The 21,345-nt window shown below is 39.2% G+C and overlaps 1 protein-coding gene across 3 annotated transcripts in view; it reads right to left on the bottom strand.

The window, feature by feature from the left end:
* Positions 1-21,345, bottom strand: part of TMEM87A (transmembrane protein 87A) — a 63,100-nt gene that overhangs the window by 18,098 nt on the left and 23,657 nt on the right. For 2 of the 3 annotated variants that reach the window (XM_050799500.1, XM_050799498.1), the window contains exons 7-13: positions 16,499-16,616; positions 12,172-12,233; positions 9,668-9,851; positions 8,558-8,657; positions 5,157-5,250; positions 3,489-3,564; positions 343-447 (exon numbers count right to left, since the gene is read on the bottom strand). In XM_050799500.1, the coding sequence (XP_050655457.1) occupies positions 343-447; positions 3,489-3,564; positions 5,157-5,250; positions 8,558-8,657; positions 9,668-9,851; positions 12,172-12,233; positions 16,499-16,616 (739 nt within the window). Of the gene's footprint in view, positions 1-342; positions 448-2,839; positions 2,913-3,488; positions 3,565-5,156; positions 5,251-8,557; positions 8,658-9,667; positions 9,852-12,171; positions 12,234-16,498; positions 16,617-21,345 lie in introns of all 3 variants that reach the window. The other variant, XM_050799499.1, reaches the window with a different exon arrangement.

Below are 21,345 nucleotides of genomic sequence, written 5' to 3' on the forward strand. Positions count from 1 at the left end.
TAAAACTAAACAAACATGTGGTAATGTCTTCTAAAAGGAGCACTCTCTGGTACTTAAGCTAACTAACCTCAAGACAAAGAATGCCTCAAGAAAGAATGCAAATAGAAGAGGGATAAATGAAGAGCTGAAATATGAGGTTGATTTCCAGCTACTGTACGAAAAAATAAATGGTTCTCAACTTCTTTAAAACCACAGATCCTTCTGAGAATTTGACAAGAGCTAAGAATCCTTTTCCAAGTGAAATATACAAAACTTTCTATGCCTACCCATGGCCTTTCAGGTTAAGAATCTCCATTCTAAACAGATCACATTTGAACTCCAAGAAGAAAGTCCCAGACTTACCTGCCACTGCCAAAATAAGCGTGTTGGTGAAATGACGATACAAAGAGAGTTTTACAATGTTCCTCCGAAGTTTTAATAGCTTCATTGTTTGAGTCAGGCTAATAAATATGTGTTTGCAGGTCAAGGAATTCAACATTCAGGAAAAAACAGTAAGCTAGCCAATTAGTTTTCAGGTTTCTTTGAGGATATGGGGTCATGCTAATAAACTTATAGATCTCTCAGAGGCCTTATAGCTCTCTTATTCTCACTTAATCTCACAAACACCTCAAGATTAATAAGAAAGTTGTCATTTTCTTTTCTTTTCCTTTTTTTTTTGTGAGGCAGGGTCTAGCCCAGGCTAGAGTGCAGTGGCACAATCACGGCTCACTGTAGCCTTGCCCACCACTGAGGCTCAAGCAATCCTCCCACCTCAGCCTCCCGAGCAGCTGGGACTACAGGCATGCGCCACCATGCCTGGCTAATTTTTAATTTTTTTTGTAGACATAAGGTCTCGCTATGTGGCTCAGGCTGGTCTTAAACTCCTGGCCTCAACCGATCCTCCTGCCTTGGCCTCCCAAAGCACTGGCATTACAGGCATGAGCCACCATACCTGGCCGAAAGTCATCATTTTCAATGAGACATTAAAGAGGAGACAGACCAGGATAAAGTAAGAACGTACAAAATCACAAGAGAAAAAAATATAAAAAAGAGAAAGACAGGAAGAGGCTTTCTAGAGAAACAAAAAAAGAAAATAAATAGAAAGGGAAATGGCGGAAGATAAAGTGAACATGAGTAATAGGCAAGGGACAGAGTTAACATCATCTTCTCTCTCCCTTTAAGGTGGGTAGCTCTGTTCTCATCTGTCCAGCAAATCTAGTCGAGGGTCATCATTACACTCATGCCTATAATATCCCAGAGATCTATACTCAGTCCCCTCATGCCATCTTAAGGATCTTGCCATCAGTTGCCTGCACTATCCTGAATTAAAAGGACCTTACAACTGGTTGAGAAGCTCATACGGTTTGCTTCCAAAAGCAATGACTCTCCATTTTCAGAACATTATTCTGAAAATGGAGAAGTAGTAAGTTGCCAGAGAAAAACAGGAGGGGAATTGGTGAGTACTAAAAATGGTATCTGCTCTCAGGTTCAATTTTCTTTTATTTTTGAGACAGGGTCTCAGGGTCTCACTCTGTCACTCAGGCTGGAGTGCAGTGGTGTGATCTTGGCTCACTGCAACCTCCGCTTCCAGGGCTCAAGCAATTCTCCTGCTTCAGCCTCCCCAGCAGCTGGGACTACAGGTGCAAGCCCCCATGCTCGACTAATTTTTATATTTTTTGTAGAGATAGGGCTTTGCCATGTTGCCCAGGCTGGTCTCAAACTCCTGAGCTTAAAGCAATCTGCCCACCTCAGCCTCCCAAAGTCCTGCGATTACAGGCATGAGCCACTGCACCTGGCTCAATTTTCAGAATAAGAAGCAGATACAAAAATAAGAGATCTGACATTGGCTCTGCTCTTACAGAGCCTTAGCTGTTACCTAGTCATTGGGTTATCTTACTGCACAATCCATTCCCACCTCCCTCTTCTCTCAATGCTTGTAGAGGTTCACAAAACACTTGGAAAGATACTAATCTAGAAAAGCTTTGGCTATTTAGACTGAGGACACTTTTAAAAACTCTTATATGGCAACCCACTCAAATTCACAAAACAATTTTGTTTACATTCACAGTTTTTCAACAATCACAATCTATCAGGTCAGTAATAATGAAAACTGCAAATAGGACCAAATATATAATAACCAAAACAAATTCAATATAAGATAAAGTCCAAAAACTTGAATCCTTTAGCCATCAGGCCAAGTCCCTAATAAATAAATTTAATTTTAAAGAGCAGGAGAATAAGATTGCTCAAATAGAAGCTTGTTTGTTATCTGCTGGTTGACTCTGCCTGTAAATAAACCAATTATTTATTCTAAAGGGTGGAAATCTTCAAACAATTCCAAGTCAGCTTTTGAATGAGGCAACAAAACACTCACTCCATGAGGGTTAAAACCTACTGAACCTACACAGAGTTTCAGAAGAGTCAAAGCACGTCACATAGTTCCTGAAATCAAATTTTAAGGATCAAAATCGTTTTATAAGTTTCAAAGCATTTAAGAATTGCTAGAGACTAAAAGGCAGAGCAGGACCAGCACAGCCAGTGATTCTAACACTAAATGATTAGGTATACAAATAACAAGTGCAAAATCAAGATGAAATGCTCATTTAAAAGAAAAAAGCCAAAAGCTTTTATCTTGAGCTTGGTCCACAGTCACCAATTTCCAATTTGATTTTTAAAATTAAAAAAATAAAAACAAAAAAACTGCTTACCTGAACCCTCAAGTTGTTAAGACTTAGCATGCACTATTCCCCACGCTAAGGAGTAATCAACAAAACTGATAAAAACTCTTTGCAGAAAGATCAACGGAAACCCATCTCCAAGGGGAGAAAATGGACCATCATCAAACAAGCCAATGAGAAGGATATCCACCAGCACAAGGCAGTGTCTAGGAAAGCCAAGGGGATAAAGGCCAAGGAAGCAAGATCAGTCTGGGCCTGCAGACAAAGAAAAAGAAGTGGTGAAAAACAGATGTCTAGAGAGGCACAGAGAAGAACCACCACATGATTCTGCATTTACATAATCACCGGAATGTTTTTGCATAAAGAAAATAAAAAGAACACTTGACACCTAATCATTCTTCCCTTCTTATAAACCATCACGTAGAATATACGGCTATTAGCATTTCACATAAATTGTCAGTTACAATCTTGAAACATACTGCTAACTACGAGTTTTTCATATATAAAGATCCATGTTAACAAGTGACCATATTCCAAAAAAGTCCTAATGTTTGTAAGTCCCATCCTTAACCTATCATTTCCTATCATTGCGATTTTGGCTACAAGTCTGAAAAGACTTTTCTCATATTTACAAAATATTGCTGCATCATATACAAAGAATTATTAATTTCCAAAACTGTAATACAAGATTTTACAAATAAGAGCTCACCCCAAAATAAAATGTAAGGCAATTATCTGTCTGAAAAACTACGCTGCATGTTTCCAGGAGTTTATATAGAGTATGTTTTTTATATAACCCTAATTACCTGATCAACAGGCATTATTGAAAGGATATCCATAAAATAACACAGGCATCAATTGCTGAGAGGGCCAGGTTTACTATCAGAGTCAAGGGATAAGAAAAATACTATAGCAACAGCAGAAGAAAGAAAATGAAATTAACAGAGGGTTAAAGTTGCTAAAAGTCTAAGAAAATTACACACAGAGGACAGTGTGATTTGAAAAGTAAGTTTGCATCCACAAAGTGTTTTATTTAAGAGGCAATTTATTGCAAAGCATATGGAGCCCACTTTTCTTGTGGGCAAAGCCAAGTTTATAGTATTTGCAATATTGAATCTAATAGGTTGCTGCGGAGTCTGACCTTTTTTAAAAAATAAGAAAATTGCCTGGTGTGGTGGCTCATGCCTGTAATCCCAGCACTTTGGGAGGCCGAGGTGGGCGGATCACGAGGTCAGGAGATCGAGACCATCCTGGCTAACACGGTGAAACCCCGTCTCTACTAAAAATACAAAAAATTAGCCGGGCGTGGTGGTGGGCACTTGTAGTCCCAGCTACTCAGGAGGCTGAGGCAGGAGAATGGCGTGAACCCGGGAGGCGGAGCTTGTAGTGAGCTGAGATCCGGCCACTGCACTCCAGCTTGGGCGACAGAGCGAGACTCCGTCTCAAAAAAAAAAAAAAAAGAAAAAAAAGAAAATTAATTGAAATGGCCTAGAGAACCCTACTTCTTCGTATTAATCCAGTGGTAACATAAATTTCTTCTCTTTTTTAAGGAAGAGGTAACACTCTGTTGCTGGAGTGTAATGGCACAATCATGGCTCACTGCAGCCTGAACTCAGTCAGTCCTTCCACCTCAGCCTCCTAAGAAGCCAGGACTACAGGCGCCCACCACCGCTCCCAGCCATAAATTTCTTTATCACTTGTATCTCAGTGCTTTGGTTTCCTTCCCTGGCAAAGGGAATAATTTTACAATTCTCAAAAATGGTGTGAAACTTCATTAGCTACATTTTTTTTTTTGAGATGGAGACTTGCTCTGTCGCCCAGGCTGGAGTGCAGCAGCATGATCTCGGCTCACTGCAAGCTCCGCCTCCCGGGTTCACGCCACTCTCCTGCCTCAGCCTCCCAAGTAGCTGGGACTACAGGTGCCCACCACCATGCCCGGCTGATTTTTTGTGTTTTTTTTTAGTAGAGACAGGGTTTCACCTTGTTAGCCAGGATGGTCTCGATCTCCTGACCTCGTGATCCGCCCGTCTTGGCCTCCCAAAGTGCTGGGATTACAGGCGTGAGCCACACACCAGGCCTCATCAGCTGCATTTTAAGGAAGTTTTTGAAACTCCAATGTTGATTAAGAAACAACAGTTACTTTAGATTAGATTAACTAGTAAATGCATGACTCCAAAGTCTGCCATTTATACAAGAATTTCAGTCTAGATTCCATCGATTAGAAAAAAAAAATGCAAGTCCACTGCTTGGGAGGAGGAACTAAAACAATTACCAATTTGGAGACAGGTGGAAAAGCATTCATCCCGGGCACACATTAAATTTACAAAGCTCTAATAGATTAAAAAGAAAACATGAACTATACATATATTTTGAGAATCAGAGCCCAAAAGTGACATAAAGCAAACAGAAAGAAGACCACAGACATTTCCGACTCACACTGTCAAGATGTAAACAATATAACTGAACTGACCACAGAAAATGAGATTAAGCGGTACTAACCCCAGTAACTCTGAGGACCCCTTCCATGCCAGAGAACAAAAGATAGAGGGCTCCTGCTACTACAACCTTATGAAGAGTGACTCCAAGGCGTGGCCTAAAGAGGAAGCAAAGAGATATTTGAGTACATATGGGACAAATCCCAAAACAAGCTAAGTAACAGGAACTTGTGTTAACTAATATAGACCAACAATTTAAAGCAATAAACAATATACATTTGAATCACCTAAGAGAAAAAAACTAAGAACTTATGGTCTTAAAACAAGACAGGGAACACTACAACTTAATATCTGGTATCTGGTTACCACGTTTTATAAAATGTTTCCTTGGAGAGTTTTGAAGCATATTCACAAGTAGTATAATGCACCCTTATAAACCCTTCACTGAGGTCCAACCACCACCAACCTATGGTTAATTCTGTCCCATGCATACCCCATCCACTTTCCACTCTTTCATATTCTCTTGATGCAAATCCTAGACAGTATATCTTCGATATATTTCAGTATGTTTTTAATAAATGAGGACTTTATTTTTCTTTGGTATTTCAATGGCTATAAAAGGGCCTTTCTTTTTTTTCTCCTAAAGAAACAGAGTCTGACTCTGTCGCCCACGCTGAAGTACAGCAGCACAGTCACAGCTCACTGCAGCCGTGAACTCCTGGGCTCAAGCAACCCTCCCACCTCAGCCTCCTGAGTAGCTGAGGACTACAGGGAAGTCCCACTACACCCAGCTAATTTTTTATTTTTTTAAATGTTTTGTAGAGACAAGGTCTCACTGTGTTGTTCAGGCTGGTCTAGAACTCCTAAGATCAAGTGATTCTCCTGCATTGGCCTCCCCAAGGGCTGGGATTACAGGCATGAGCCACTGTGCCCGGCCCACAAAAGAAACTGTTAAAAAACACCACCAAAATACCACTATCAAATCTAAAAATTCTAACAATTCCTTAATGTAATCAAATATCTGATTACAGTTCACTAAATAGTATATTTGCAAGCTTGAAACCTAATATATGAAAAGTCTTCTGAGGAACTTCTGTTTGAAGGAGAAAAAATCTTACATCCTTGAGATTCAAAATCCTACACAACCAGAATCCACATGTTAACAAAATCCTTAGGTGATTCCTTAGTGTAGTGTAGTTTAAGATGCGCTGCCTTAAATCATGTCTGCATAGGCCTTACCAATATTTGTTCTTATATTTTTTGTTATACATTGGGGAAAACTCTGTAGGAGCAGGGAATTTTCTCCCCATTCATCTTGGAAACCTAGAATACTTCCTGGCATATAGGAGGCACTCAAATAATTGTCAAATAAATAAGTTTTAAGAATTAAAATTCCCCATATCTCTAATCCCATTTAAAGCAAAACTCCTTTAAATGAATAAACAAACTTAAAACAACTAACCTTAATCCTACTTAAGCACTATAAAGTGATGCTATAGCTATAGCATCACTTAATCCCACTTAAAGCAAAATTCCTTTAAATAATTGTCTATACAATTATTCTAATTCCTCTCCTCCTATTCTCTCTGGAACTCTCCCCAGTTGGGCTTTTGTACCTATCACTTCACCAAAACTACTCCTGTGATGGTCACTACGACCCTCCATGTAGGTAAACTCAATGGCCAATTCTCACTTGACCTATCAGGATCGCTTGACACAATCACATCCTCCTTGAAACACATTCTTCAGTTTTCTACCCACCTCACTGGTCACTCCTCAATTTCTTCTGCTAACTACTTCATCTTACAGACTTCTAAATAATATTAAATATTCAAGGGCCCAGCCCTTGGACGTCTTCTCTATATATACTCACTTACTTGGTGACCAAATCCAGTCTCATGACCTTATTTATTTATTTATTTATTTATTTTTGGAGACAGAGTCTCGCTCTGTTACCCAGGCTAGAGTGTAGTGGCGTGATCTTGGCTCACTGCAATCTCCACCTCCAGGATTCAAGCGATTCTCTTGCCTCAGCCTCCCAAGTAGCTGGGACTATAGGAGCATGCCACCATATCCGGCTAATTTTTTGTATTTTAGTAGACACAGGGTTTCACTGTGTTGTCCAGGCTGGTCCTGAACCCCTGACCTCAAGCAATCTGCCCGCCTTGGCCTCCCAAAGTGTTAGGATTACAGGCATGAGCCACCATGCCTGGCCCTCGTGACTTTAAATAACATCTGTATCTTCATGACTCCCAAACTTTTATCTCTGCCCCAACCTCTCCCCTTTGTTTCCCCTACCTAGTTACCTAACTGAACTCCAATCTTGCCCCTGCTCCACACTTATTTCACCTAAGGTCTTCCTGAACTCAGTAAATCTTCAATTCCATCCTGCCATGTGATCAGATCAAAACAGTTGGCATCATCCTTAATTCCTCTTCTCTTTCACATCACACATCTGATCCATCAGCAAATTCCACTGGTTCCACCTTCAAAAATATATATAGAATCTGATCTCTACTCAGCATCTCTTCCCTTGGGTATACATATAGCTTCCTCACCTCCTTGAAGTCTCTGCTTAAATGTTATTAAGTGAAGCCCTCCTTGATCACCCTATATACAACTGCAAGCTCTAGCTCCGGCATTACCTGCTCCACTGCACTTTTCACTGACATATTAAAATATTTTACTCACTTAAATTTTGTCTTTGTCCCCTCCCTCCACAAATGTAAGCTCAAAATCTTCTGTTTACTTGCTATATCCCCAGGGCCTGGAACAATGCCTCGAAGAATGCCTAGAGAAGACACTCAATACAAATAAAATTTTTTGGATAGAAAAATATTTTCAGTTACAGCAAGAATGAGTTTCTCATAAAAAATCTAATTTGCAAAAAATATTTTGGAAGTATAGAGTCACTGTAAGTTTATTATAAAAGCCTGGTGTTTCAATCTTATTTGTTCTAAGTTTTCCTGCAGATGCTCCTCTTAGGAAATGAAATGAAACACTAACATTTTCCCAACATTTACAAGGCTACAAAATTTCAGATACCTTTCTTGTTTCAGAATTCTTTTTTTTTTTTTTTTGAGTCGGAGTCTCGCTGTGTTGCCCAGGCTGGAGTGCAGTGGCACGATCCTGGCTCACTGCAAGCTCCGCCTTCCGGGTTCACGCCATTCTCCTGCCTCAGCCTCCGGAGTAGCTGGGACTACAGGCGCCTGCCACCACGCCCAGCTAATTTTTTGTATTTTTAGTAGAGACCGGGTTTCATCGTGTTAGCCAGGATGATCTCAATCTCCTGACCTCATGATTCGGCCTCCCAAAGTGCTGGCATTACAGGCGTGAACCACCGCACCTGGCCAGAATTATTTCTTTTATCAACTATTTCAGAACTACTACATTGGGAACATGCAGTACTGTTTTAATTTAATCAGCATTAAAATGTGCTCTTCCATACAGGAAGTTAATACTTACTTGACGATGCCATATCCCAGACTGACTATGATGACCAGGGTTCGAGCCAGTGAGCGTTTCACTGCTGAAAGCAGCTCTGCAAGGATCAAAGCACCCTGGACTATGAAAAAGAAGGGGAGAAATGGCACCATAACCTAAGTTTGGCAACAGGCAAGATGCCAATACTAGACTGCTGATTTCTACACTCTTCAGAGTAAGCATTGATATTAGTCCTGCTAAAATAGAATACCTCTTCTGCAGCTTTTACAGTATACAAGCTGATACCACTCACAATCTTACTCATATGTATGGCAATCCGAGTATGCTCAACTCAGCTCCCTCCCCCACCTGCCCCCAAATTCACTAAAACTTTAACAGAATACCTCACCCTATATGGAGAGTTTGTAGCATCAAGACAACTTCCCCCATTTTTAAAAACTGTGAAATACAGCTACACATAGAAAAGCATAAAACACACTCGTGTACACACTTGTTGGCATGTATAGTTTAACTCATTTTCAGATCTACTATTTTTAAGACCTTTCAAGGACCAGGGAAAATCTTATCAGTTTATCTCACAATAATGATTATGACTAAATTAAATGGTCTGACAAGAAAAAAACCAAAGCAATCACAAAAAACTACAGTATAAAACAACTTCTGTCATTACCAGTTCACCTTACTAAACCATAAGCACCCTCCTATTTTCTTGAGATGACTATATTTTATCAATTAGATGCACTTTCCCACCACATTTTGAGGTTTTTTAAATCAAGGTGTGTCTTACAATCAATGACATTTTACAACTAAATTGACACCGTTTACTTTCTCAGATGGATAATGGTGCCTTAGAAATCAATGGAAATTGAGATTTGATGATGTTAATAATTACTCCCAAAGTGGCCACTACTGTTGTGACTTTTGTGAGCATATTTCAGTAAAATTACTCTTACATCACTGAACTCATAAGATTAAAAACAAAAGTCAGAATCATAGTGATTCTGCTTAAGTTATTGCAATAATTAAGTAATTGAAAAGTTAAGCCTGTTTAGTGACTGCTGACCTTAGGAATATTTTCACACATCTCAGCTTCCAACCACTCGAACCGGCAAAGATTTTTTGGTTACTTACCAGATTCTCCTTTGTATCGGATATTCTGAAATTCTGCATAGAAGACAGCTTTCTCAAGCATTCCCAGGAATATGACAGCACCAATCCAAAACTGAATTCTCAGGAGATCTCTCCAGTAGCAGGCAGACCATGCCAGCCACAGAACACCAAACAGGACATATACAATACACATCACCATGAAAAACTGTTATCAAATTGGGTAAAAGATAAAAAGGAGAATTAGAACCAAGAGTCAAGTCTGTATATATACTATATATATATATTTTTTAAAGAGATGGGGTTTTGCTATGTTGCCCAGGATGGTCTTGAACTTCTGGGCTCAAGCAATCCTCCCATCTCTGCCTCCCAAAGTGTTAGGATTACAGGCATAAGCCACAGTGCCTGTCCTGAATCAATATACAGTCTTAACAAGTTATAAAAATATACATATTCTACCTTCTAGTTAAAAAATAATTATTCCTTTGGAGCTTAACACTAACTAACATGAAAAATTATCTTGTCTTGAGCAGAGAAGACTACATAGGAACTTGTCCTCGAGAGCGAATGCTCTCATATACGTGTGTGTGTGTATATATATGTATCACACATGCATACCATATAAAAGGTGCTATTATACACATACACACATGTATGGTATATATAGAGAGCACTCAGTCTGCTCTCCTATAGTAAAAGAGCTTTTTCTGGTCAGGCGTGGTAATTCACACCTGTAATAGTGCCTTGGGAAGCTGAGGCAGGAGGATTGCTTGAGGTCATGAGTTCAAGGCCAGTCTGGGCAACATAGCAAGACTCTGTCCCTACAAAAAATAAAAATTAGGCCAGGCATGGTGGCTCACGCCTATAATCCCAGCACTTTGGGAGGCAGAGGTGGGCAGATCACATGAGGTTAGGAGTTCAATACCAGCCTGGCCAAAACATGGTGAAACCCTGTCTCTACTAAAAATATGAAAATTAGCTGGGCATGGTGGCTCACACCTGTAGTCCCAGCTACTCAGGAGGCTGAGGCAGGAGAATCACTTGAACCCAGGAGCTGGAGGTTGCAGTGAGCCGAGATCGTGTCATTCCACTCCAGTCTGGGTGACAGAGTGAGACTACGTTTCAAGATAAAAAATAATAAAATAAAATAAAAATTAGCCAGGCATAGTGGCACACGCCTGTTGTCCTAGCTGCTCGAGAGGCTAAGGTGGAGGGTAGCTTGAGCCTAGAGTTTAAGGCTGCAGTGAGCCATTATCCATTATCATGCCACTGCACTCCAGCCTGGGAGACACAGTGAGACTCTCTTTTTTTTTTTTAAAAGAAGGAGCTATTTCAGCTCACGATCTAAATTATGTAGATGAAGACAACACTGAAGAAGAAAAATGGCATGATTAGGATACATCTAGAGGCAAGGAAACACAGCAAAATAAGAAAACGATTAAAGGGAAAGGAAGAAGAGAATAATCATGAACAAAGGAAAGCAAAAATATATTAAGGATATTCTGAGGCTGGGCACGGTGGCTCATGCCTGTAATCCCAGCACTTTGGGAGGCCGAGGCAGGCGGATCATGAGGTCGGGGATCGAGACCATCCTGGTTAACACGGGGAAACCCCGTCTCTACTAAAAATACAAAAAATTAGCCGGGTGTGGTGGCGGGCACCTGTAGTCCTAGCTACTTGGGAGGCTGAGGCAGGAGAATGGCGTGAACCCAGGAGGCAGAGGTTGCAGTGAGCCAAGATTGCGCCATTGCACTACTCCAGCCTAGGCAACAAAGCGAGACTCTGTCTCAAACAAAAAACAAAACAAAAGAAAAGGATATTCTGAGACACAGACGTATGCACACATACATGTATGTGCACACGTACACACACAAAATGAAGAGAAGGGAGCTTCATCATTTAGCTAATTTTTTGTTGTTGAGACAGTCTCACTCTGTCGCCCAGGCTGGAGTACAGTGGCACGATCTTGGCTCACAGCAGCCTCTGCCTCCTGGGTTCAAGCAATTCTCCTGCTTCAAACTCCCGAGTAGCTAAGACTACAGACACCTGCCACCACACCCAGCTAGTTTTTGTATTTTTAGTACAGACGGGGTTTCACCACGTTGGCCGGGCTGGTCTCGAACTCCTCACCTCAAGTGATCTGCCTGCCTCAGCCTCCCAAAGTGTTGGGATTACAGACATGAGCCAGGGTACCCAGCCTCATTTAGTTAATGTAAGTGGGATCAGAAACGACAGAGTTGTAGTAAAAAGTGCCCCACTATGGATCCTAGAGAGAATGTGAGATGACCTTTGAGGTATTTCCACAGGTCACTGACCCCTTCATTATATGGATAAGAAAATGAGGCACACAAGGGTATACTGACTCTCTCAAAGTCCCAGTCTAATAAGAAATAAATCCAGGACTACAAGCAACATTTTCTGAATTGCATAGGAACAATTCATTAAAAAGAATACTGCCACAAAATATGGGACAATCTTCGAACCCGAAACCATTCAATACTGAGGTTAAATAATATAAAGTCACTTACAATCATCAAAGGATAGTCTTCAAGCGTGAGGTATTCATAGGGACCCTTCACTTCAACAGTCACTGCCAAAACACAGTCCTCAGAATTAATTTACAGGACGCAGAAATTAAACAAAAATATTGCCTAACATTTGTTTCATGAAATCAGTAAGAATTTCATTGGGTCATTTACTTTTAGGCACTTCAATCCTGGTCAATATTACATTATATTTGTACAGCACTTAGAAAGTCATTAAGTGTTCTCATAGTTCACGCTGTGTCCTGCACAGGTTTCCATGCCTCCACCATAGTCTGAAGTGGGAAGGCTCTTTTGCTTCCATACTCACATCTTTAAAAAGACTAGACTGAATATTTCCTCCACGCAGCCTTCTCTGGCTGCCCATCTGGAACAACTCTACACATACTCTAAATTCTAAACATATTTCACATATACTTTTCCTTACTACACATCAGTAAAATATGCCTTACAGGACTTCCTTTTTACATACTGCCATCTTCTTTGTTTTCTATCTTTCCTCATCTGTATTTTCCTATTGCTTTACTATTTTTTCATGGACTCCAATTTTATGTGATCTTGCTATCATTTTCATGTATCATTTTCAGAATGAAGGCAATGGAAAAAAACTTAAAAATTTAAATTAACTTACACAAAAAAAATACCATCTTTGATACAATAAGATTGAAATCTTGGCCGGGCGCGGTGGCTCAAGCCTGCAATCCCAGCACTTTGGGAGGCCGAGACGGGGGGATCACGAGGTCAGGAGATCGAGACCATCCTGGCTAACACAGTGAAACCCCGTCTCTACTGAAAAATACAAAAAAATAGCCGGGTGAGGTGGCGGGCGCCTGTAGTCCCAGCTACTCGGGAGGCTGAGGCAGGAGAATGGCGTGAACCCGGGAGGCGGAGCTTGCAGTGAGCTGAGATCCGGCCACAGCGCTCCAGCCTGGGCGACAGCGCGAGACTCCCTCTCAAAAAAAAAAAAAAAAAAAAAAAGAAATCTAGCTTCACAATCATGTACCCTAGATTCTCACTCAAAAGTAAAAATAACTCAAAAGTTCAGATGCTTTGAAGCAAAACTCCATCCAATAACATAGAATTGAACTTCCCCAAAACCTGCTAGTTAACATTTTTCAAAGAATTTGTTAATAACAAAGTGTTTAATGAGACAGAAAAAGGAATAGTAATAACATAAATCTGAAAGACGTATTTGCCTTAGTAAAGCAAACTTATTGACTAATTCTAAGATTATCTGTAATTTAAAAAACGATTTCAAGATGGACTATTTTATTACTGTATTGATAAAATAATTTGGATACATTCTAGGTATAATTAATAAATAAAAATCTGACTTATTTGAGCAGTGATCATCCCTAGAGACAGACTAGTAACTGTCCATTCAACAAAAATTCCCTACTAGCTTCTGATATACCATTATTTAAAGTAAACCATATCCAATACTTACATGAAAAAAAGCACTCCATAAGAGCAATTATAAAAATTTCAGAGCAAAACTGATTATTAAATCTATACCTTCCTAATTCAATAAAAGAGTAAACAAAATATTCAGTAAATATTTGCATCATATTCTTTGCCTACTCTATGCCTTGGTCAGCAAAATACAGCACATGTGCCAAATCTGGCCATCAGCTTTTTCTGTTAGTAAAGTTTTATTGGAATACAGCCACATCCACTCATTTACATATTGTCTACAGTTGCCTCTGCACCACCATCGCAGAGTTGGGTAGTTATAATAGAGAAAATATTTACTATCTGGCTCTTTAAGAAAAAAATCTGCCATCCCCTGCTCTATGCTAAAATATACATTTACTAAGCACTTATTATTTCACAGGCCTATGGAAAACATAGCAGATAAAATGTAAGTAAGATGTTTTCTACCATTAAATGGGTAACCGCCTTGCAGGGGAGAGGGAGTTGAAAAGTTACATAGAGAACTGTCCCTCTCAGCCAGACTAGAAGGATAAGTATATATTTTCCAGAACAAAGTAAAAAGCCTTCTAGGTAGAGGAAATAACATGAACAAAACAGCTGTGAAAATGTGTGGTATATTTAAAGAACAAATATAGTCTGAGACTGCACATAATACCATATAGTAGTAGTATTTTGGCATAAGGCAGCAAAAGGTAAACTGGGGCAAGTTGTAAAGAGTTTTATAAACCTTGCTGCAAAACGTAGACATTCTATAGGCAATGGGGAGCCATTAAAGGTTTCGATGAAGGCAAGAAAAATGATAAAACTGTATTAGCGATAATGTAGCTTCTCCCTTCCAAAAAAAGAAGGGTAAGATATTTTCGAAATGAGAAAACAAGGCCAGGTATGGTGGCTCACGCCTGTAATCCCAGCACATTGTGAGGCCAAGGCGGGCAGATCACTCGAAGTCAGGAGTTCAAGACCAGTCTGGCCAACGTGGTGAAACTAAAAATACAATCTACTAAATAAAAATTTAGTATATTTAATAATTTAGCAGATAAATAATAATTTAGTAGGTTATAAAAATACAATCTACTAAAAATACAAAAATTAGCTAGGTGTGATGGTGCAGGCCTGTAATCCCAGCTACTTGGGAGGCTGAGGCAGCAGAATCACTTGAACCCAGGAGGCAGAGGTTGCATTGAAATGAGATCACACCACTGCACTCCAGCCTGGGTGACAGAGTGAGACTCTATCTCAAAAAAAAAAAAAAAAAGAAAAAAGAAAGAAAAAGAAACAAAACAAAAAAGGATATAAGCTCAAAAACAAGACAGACATTTCCAAGAATCAAAACAAAAACTCAGAACAATGCATGAGGCTGACTCCGTGATCATGCTGGGCTCTTGGACCAAAAGCAGGCTATGGTAGTTGGAAGTGCTGTCCCTATGGGATCTATGGTAGTTGGAAGTAGAGTTCCTATGGGATCACTGAAGCTAGCAGGTTTCAAAGAAAAAGAAGAGGGACCAGAGCCAGGCTGGATGCATGAAGAAGCTGAAGTAGGGTGGAATACAGCTTCTCTTCCAACATTTTCAAAGAAAGAAGGTTGAAAATGAACACTAGTAACTGTGCCTTGAGACTATAATCCATTAAGTCATAGGCCTAAAGAGACAGGAGGATACACATGTATGAGTGAGGGGGAGAGGGGCAGGGAGAGAGGAAGAGGGAGGGAGGGAGGAAGAGAAAGAGAGAGACAGAGAGAATGTGTGTGTGTGTGTGTGTGTGTGTGTGTGTGTGTGTGTGTGTGTCAAAACCAAGTAGTGGTATCCCGGAAGTTCAACAATGATTTAATGTTAGAATATCAGTTAATTTAATGTATGACATTACCTTATTAAATGAGAAAGCCCATATGATCATTTAAATCAGTACAATTAAACTATTTGATAAAGCTAAATATTCATTCTTAACTTTTTTTTTAACAAAGGAAACTACTCTCATTAAACTAGGAATAGAAAGGAACATCCTTAACCTTAAATAAAGAATCCTTAAATAAAGAATATTTCAAAAGTTCTACAGTAAACATAGTACTTAATGATGAAATATACCAATACAGCCAGTAAAGTCAGGAGCGAAGTAATGGCGGCTGCCATCATTGTTTCTATTCCATATTCTGCTTAAGAAAGCAGGGTAGGAAAGGAAATTGCAAAAATACAAAGATGAAACAAAGGGGAAACCACAGGAAATAAGACCAGTTAGGAAGTTCTTGCAAATTCCAGGTAAGAGATGATGACTCTATGAAACTAGGCAGCAACCCTGGAAAGGAGAACACTTAAATTCTTGAGACACTAAAAACTACCAATGTTAATTTTTTCTTTTTTTTTTTTTTTTTGAGATGGAGTTTCATTCTTGTTGCCCAGGCTGGAGTGCAATGGTGCGATCTCAGCTCCCGCAACTTCCATCTCCCAGGTTCAAGCAATTCTCCTGCCACAGCCTCCTGAGTAGCTGGGATTACAGGCATGTGCCACCACACCCAGCTAATTTTGTATTTTTAGTAGAGACGGGGTTTCTCCATGTTGGTCAGGCTGGTCTTGAACTCCCGACCTCACGTGATCTGCCTGCCTCGGCCTCCCAAAGTGCTGGGATTACAGGCATGAGCCACCGCACCTGGCCAACATTAATTTAAAATTTCCTGATCTCTAGCTTGGTGACCAAGTTTTGATAATTCTAGTTCAGAATACTGAAAACATGTTACTAACTAAAAATTTTAAAAGCAGGAGTACCAAATGAAGGAAAAAGAAATCTGGTATCTGTAATACCTAATAAAAAAGCATATGTAAAGTACATGAATGACATAACCAGATAATAACATAACCATTAAAAAAAAAACAAACACTGAACTTACTGGTAAAAAGATTACTCAGTGAATTTTCTTTTGATGATTCCTTTGAGGATGAAATGCCAATATGTACAATAAAAATGTATGGTGCATCTTGCCAAGTTTGCAATGGTTCATGCATTGCCTAGAGAGGGAAAAGGGCAACACATCTGTAAATCTTAAGAATTAAGAGCACAAATTAATAATACAATATGCAAATTTTGCTCCAGAATGTGCCCAGAAATATGATGAAGTCCTTCTCTTTCATTCATTGAAACAACAGGCACAACAAACCAAACAAGCCTAAAGTAGGCTAGATTATGAAGACTACATAAAGTAGGCTAGATTATGAATACCGCATAAAGTAGGCTAGATTATGAATAATACTGCATAAAGTAGGCTAGATTATGCATACTGCATAAAGTAGGCTAGATTATGAATAATACTGCATAAAGTAGGCTAGATTATGCATACTGCATAAAGTAGGCTGGATTATGAATACTGCATAAAGTAGGCTAGATTATGAATTACTAAAAGGCAAGATACCGCAAGTCTTGTACACAAAAATCACATTTAAGGTATTTTTTTAACGAGGAAAACCCCAACTAAAATCACTAAATTTAATCTTTGTTTAACTAAGCCATAGTAGGATACTAGTTTGTGTTTTATGCAGACATTACAATTTAAATAAAGAATTATTTAAATCACCTTAAACAAAAATTAATGATGGTATCAGTAAAATGAATTCTAATCGCCAATTCCTGAATAATTCCCTTTGTTCAACATGCTTCCCAAAAATATCAGAATTTCTGCTGACACGGTCTCACATTTATACCGAAATTCAACCTTGGGCTAGTCTATGTGGTAAGCAAGAGTCACTACCCCTCAAAGTCAAAGAAGACAAATTAACAGTGTCCAAGTCCTTGACTTTGAGGGGTAGTGACTCTTGCTTTCCACATAGACTAGAGTCTTCACAAACAGAAGACTAAGATATAATGATAAAGATGAACACAGAAAATAACTGGTTTCTTCTTCCTTGGAATTGTAATTTATTACCACCTGGTCTTAAAAGGAGAAACGTTTACCCAGAGATCTCTGGGTAAGCTTCTATGATCTGCGAACCCCTCAAAACGAATAGCTGGTTTTGTATGTTTATGCATTTTCCTTTGGAGCCACAGTTCTCAAATGGTTAAAATACCCTACAACCAAGAAAAGGCTAACATAGTTCAAAAATTATATTCCATGAAAAAAATCCACGTCAAACAAAGAAGACTAAACAATTCTCCAGATTATCTATTTACTAGGTTATCTTAGTAAAACATAAGAACATAAATGCCTTCCTAATCATACCTTGATTTATCCCCACCTACTAGTCTCTGATGAGACTCAGGACCAATTTGTGAGAAAACTTTACAGTTTCAAAGTTATGGGTAATACATGTCTGATTAGCCATAATTACAGAACTTTTCCTGAACTTACTCATCAGCCTATAAAACGCTGGTGTAATAACCTGCTCTATTAATCATATATGTCTATAAACCACCTTTTACAAATTCCAAAATAAATTGATCAATTCTCATATTCCAGAATTTGAGAAAGTTTACATTTAACTCTGGAATGCAGAGATTCTGACCCTGTAAAAAATAACATTTATATGCCAGATAACTCTGTTAAGCATCTGACATTACTTTTTTTTTTTTTTTGAGGCAGAGTCTCGCTCCATTGCCCAGGCTGGAGTACAGCAATGCGATCTTGGCTCACTGTGACCTCCACCTCCTGGGTTCTAGAATTCTCCTGCCTCAGCCTCGCAAGTAGCTGGGATTACAGGCGCATGACACCACACCAGGCTAAATTAATTTTTTTTTTTTTTTTGTATTTTTGGTAGACATGGGGTTTCGCCATGTTGGCCAGCCTGGTCTTGAACTCTTGACCTCAGGTGATCCACCACCTTGCCCTCCCTAAGTGCTGGGATTAAGGTGTGAGCCACTGTGCCCGGCCCATTTATTACATTTTTAAATCCTCAAAGCAGCCCTATCAGATAGGTATTATTATTAACTCCTTTGTATACTAAATTTTACATAAAATTCACAATTTTAATGTGTATAAATCAGTGATATGTGGTAGAAGCACAATGATGTGCAAATATCACCTCTATCTAGTTCTAAAACATTTTCATCAACCGAAAAGGAGACCCTGTATTCATTAAGCAGGTAGCTCCCCATTTCTTCCTCCTCTCACTTATTTACCTCCTGTCTCCATGGACTCTTCTATTACGGTCATTTCATATAAATGTGTCCGGCTTCTCTCACTTAACATGTTTTCAGGGTTCATCTATATTGTTGTATGTATCAGTACGTCATTCTTTTTTTTTTTTTTTTTGAGTTGAAGGAATTGGCAAATGTTTATTTTATTGATCATGGTTGTTTTCTAAGTACTGAGACCCAAGTTGTTGCTGTTGTTTTTATTATAGTTTAAATTCTAGGGTACGTGTGCACAAAGTGCAGGTTTGTTACATATGTATACATGTACCATGTTGGTTTGCTGCACCCATTGACTCATCATTTATATTAGTTATTTCTCCTAATGCAATCCCTCCCCCATTCCCCCACCCGACGACAGGCCCCAGTGTGTGATGTTCCCCGCCCTGTGTCCAAGTATTCTCACTGTTCAGTTCCCACCTATGAATGACAACATGCGGTATCTGGTTTTCTGTCCTTGTGATAGTTTGCTCAGAATGATGGTTTCCAGCTTCATCCATGTCCCTACAAAGGACACAAGCTCATCCTTTTTTATGGCTGCATAGTATTCCATGATGTATATGTGCCACATTTTCTTAATCCAGTCTCTCATTGATGGACATTTGGGTTGGTTCCTAGTCTTCGCTATTGTGAATAGTGTCGCAATAAACATAAGTGTGCATGTGTCTTTATAGCAGCATGATTTATAATTCTTTGGGTATATACCCAGTAATGGGATGGCTGGGTCAAATGGTATTTCTAGCTCTAGATCCTTGAGGAATCGCCACATTGTCTTCCACAATGGTTGAACTAGTTTACACTACCACCAACAGTGTAAAAGTGTTCCTATTTCTCCACTTCCTCTCCAGCATCTGTTGTTTCCTGACTTTTCAATGATCACCATTCTAACTGGTGTGAGATGGTATTACACTGTGGTTTTGATTTGCATTTCTCTGATGACCAGTGATAATGAGCATTTTTTCATGTGTCTGTTGGCTGCATAAATGTCTTCTTTTGAAAAGTGTCTGTTCATATCCTTTGCCCACTTTTTGATGGGGTTGATTTTTTCGTGTAAATTTGAGTTCTTTGTAGATTCTGGATATTAGCCCTTGGTCGGATGGGTAGATTGCAAAAATTTTCTCCTATTCTGCAGGTTGCCTGTTCACTCTGATGGCAGTTTCTTTTGTTGTGCAGAAGCTCGTTAGTTTAATTAGATCAGAATTATCTATTTTGGCTTTTGTTGCCATTGCTTTTGGTGTTTTAGTTATGAAGTCCTTGCCCATGCCTCTGTCCTGAATGGTATTGCCTAGGTTTTCTTCTAGGGTTTTTATGGTTTTAGGTCACACATTTAAGTCTTTAATCCATCTTGAATTAATTTTTGTATAAGGTGTAAGGAAGGGATCCAGTTTCAGCTTTCTACATATGGATAGCCAGTTTTCCCAGCACCATTTATTATATAGGGAATCCTTTCCCCACTTCTTGTTTTTGTCAGGTTTGTCAAAGATCAGATGGTTGTAGATATGTGGTGTTATTTCTGTGCCCTCTGTTCTGTTCAATTGGTTTATATGTCTGTTTTGGTACCAGCACCATGCTGTTTGGTTACTGTAGCCTTGTAGTATAGTTTGAAGTCAGGCAGTGTGATGCCTCCAGCTTTGTTCTTTATGTTTAGGATTGTCTTGGCAATGTGGGCTCTTTTTTGGTTCCATATGAACTTTAAAGTATTTTTCCAATTCTGTGAAGAAAGTCATTGGTAGCTTGATGGGGATGGCATTGAATCTGTAAATTACCTTGGGCAGTATGGCCATTTTCACGATATTGATCTTGAGATTCATTTTGTTATTTACCCAGCAGTCATTCAGAAGCAGGTTGTTCAGTTTCCATATAGTTGCGCAGTTTTGAGTGGGTTTCTTAATCCTGAGTTCTAATTTGATTGCACTGTGGTCTGAGAGACTGTTTGTTGTGACTTCTGTTCTTTTACATTTGTCGATGAGTGCTTTCCTTCCAACTCTGTGGTCAATTTTGGAATAAGTGTGATGTGGTGCTGAGTAGAATGTACATTCTGTTTATTTGGGGTGGAGAGTTCTGTAGATGTCTATTAGGTCTGCTTGGTGCAGAGCTGAGTTCAAGTCCTGGATATCCTTGATAACTTTGTCCCGTTGATCTGACAGTGGGGTGTTAAAGTCTCCCATTATTATTGTGTGGGAGTCTAAGTCTCTTTCTAGGTCTCTAAGGACTTGCTTTATTAATCTGGGTGTTCCTGTATCAGGTACATATATATTTAGGATAGTTAGCTCTTCTTGTTGAATTGACCCCTTTACCGTTATGTAGTGGCCTTGTCTCTTTTGATCTTTGTTGGTTTAAAGTCTGTTTTATCAGAGACTAGGATTGCAACCTCTGCTTTTTTTTTTTTTTTTTTTTTTTTTTTTTTTTGCTTTCCCTTTGCTTGGTAGATCTTCCTCCATCCCTTTATTTTGAACCTATGTGTGTCTCTGCACGTGAGATGGGTCTACTGAATACAGCACACTGATGGGTCCTGACTCTTTATCCAATTTGCCAGTCTTGTCTTTTAATTGGGGCATTGAGCCCGTCTACATTTAAGGTTAATATTGTTATGTGTGAATTTGATTCTGTCATTAT

The sequence above is a fragment of the Macaca thibetana genome, chromosome 7 (genome assembly GCF_024542745.1).
Source record: "Macaca thibetana thibetana isolate TM-01 chromosome 7, ASM2454274v1, whole genome shotgun sequence".
Taxonomy (NCBI): domain Eukaryota; kingdom Metazoa; phylum Chordata; class Mammalia; order Primates; family Cercopithecidae; genus Macaca; species Macaca thibetana.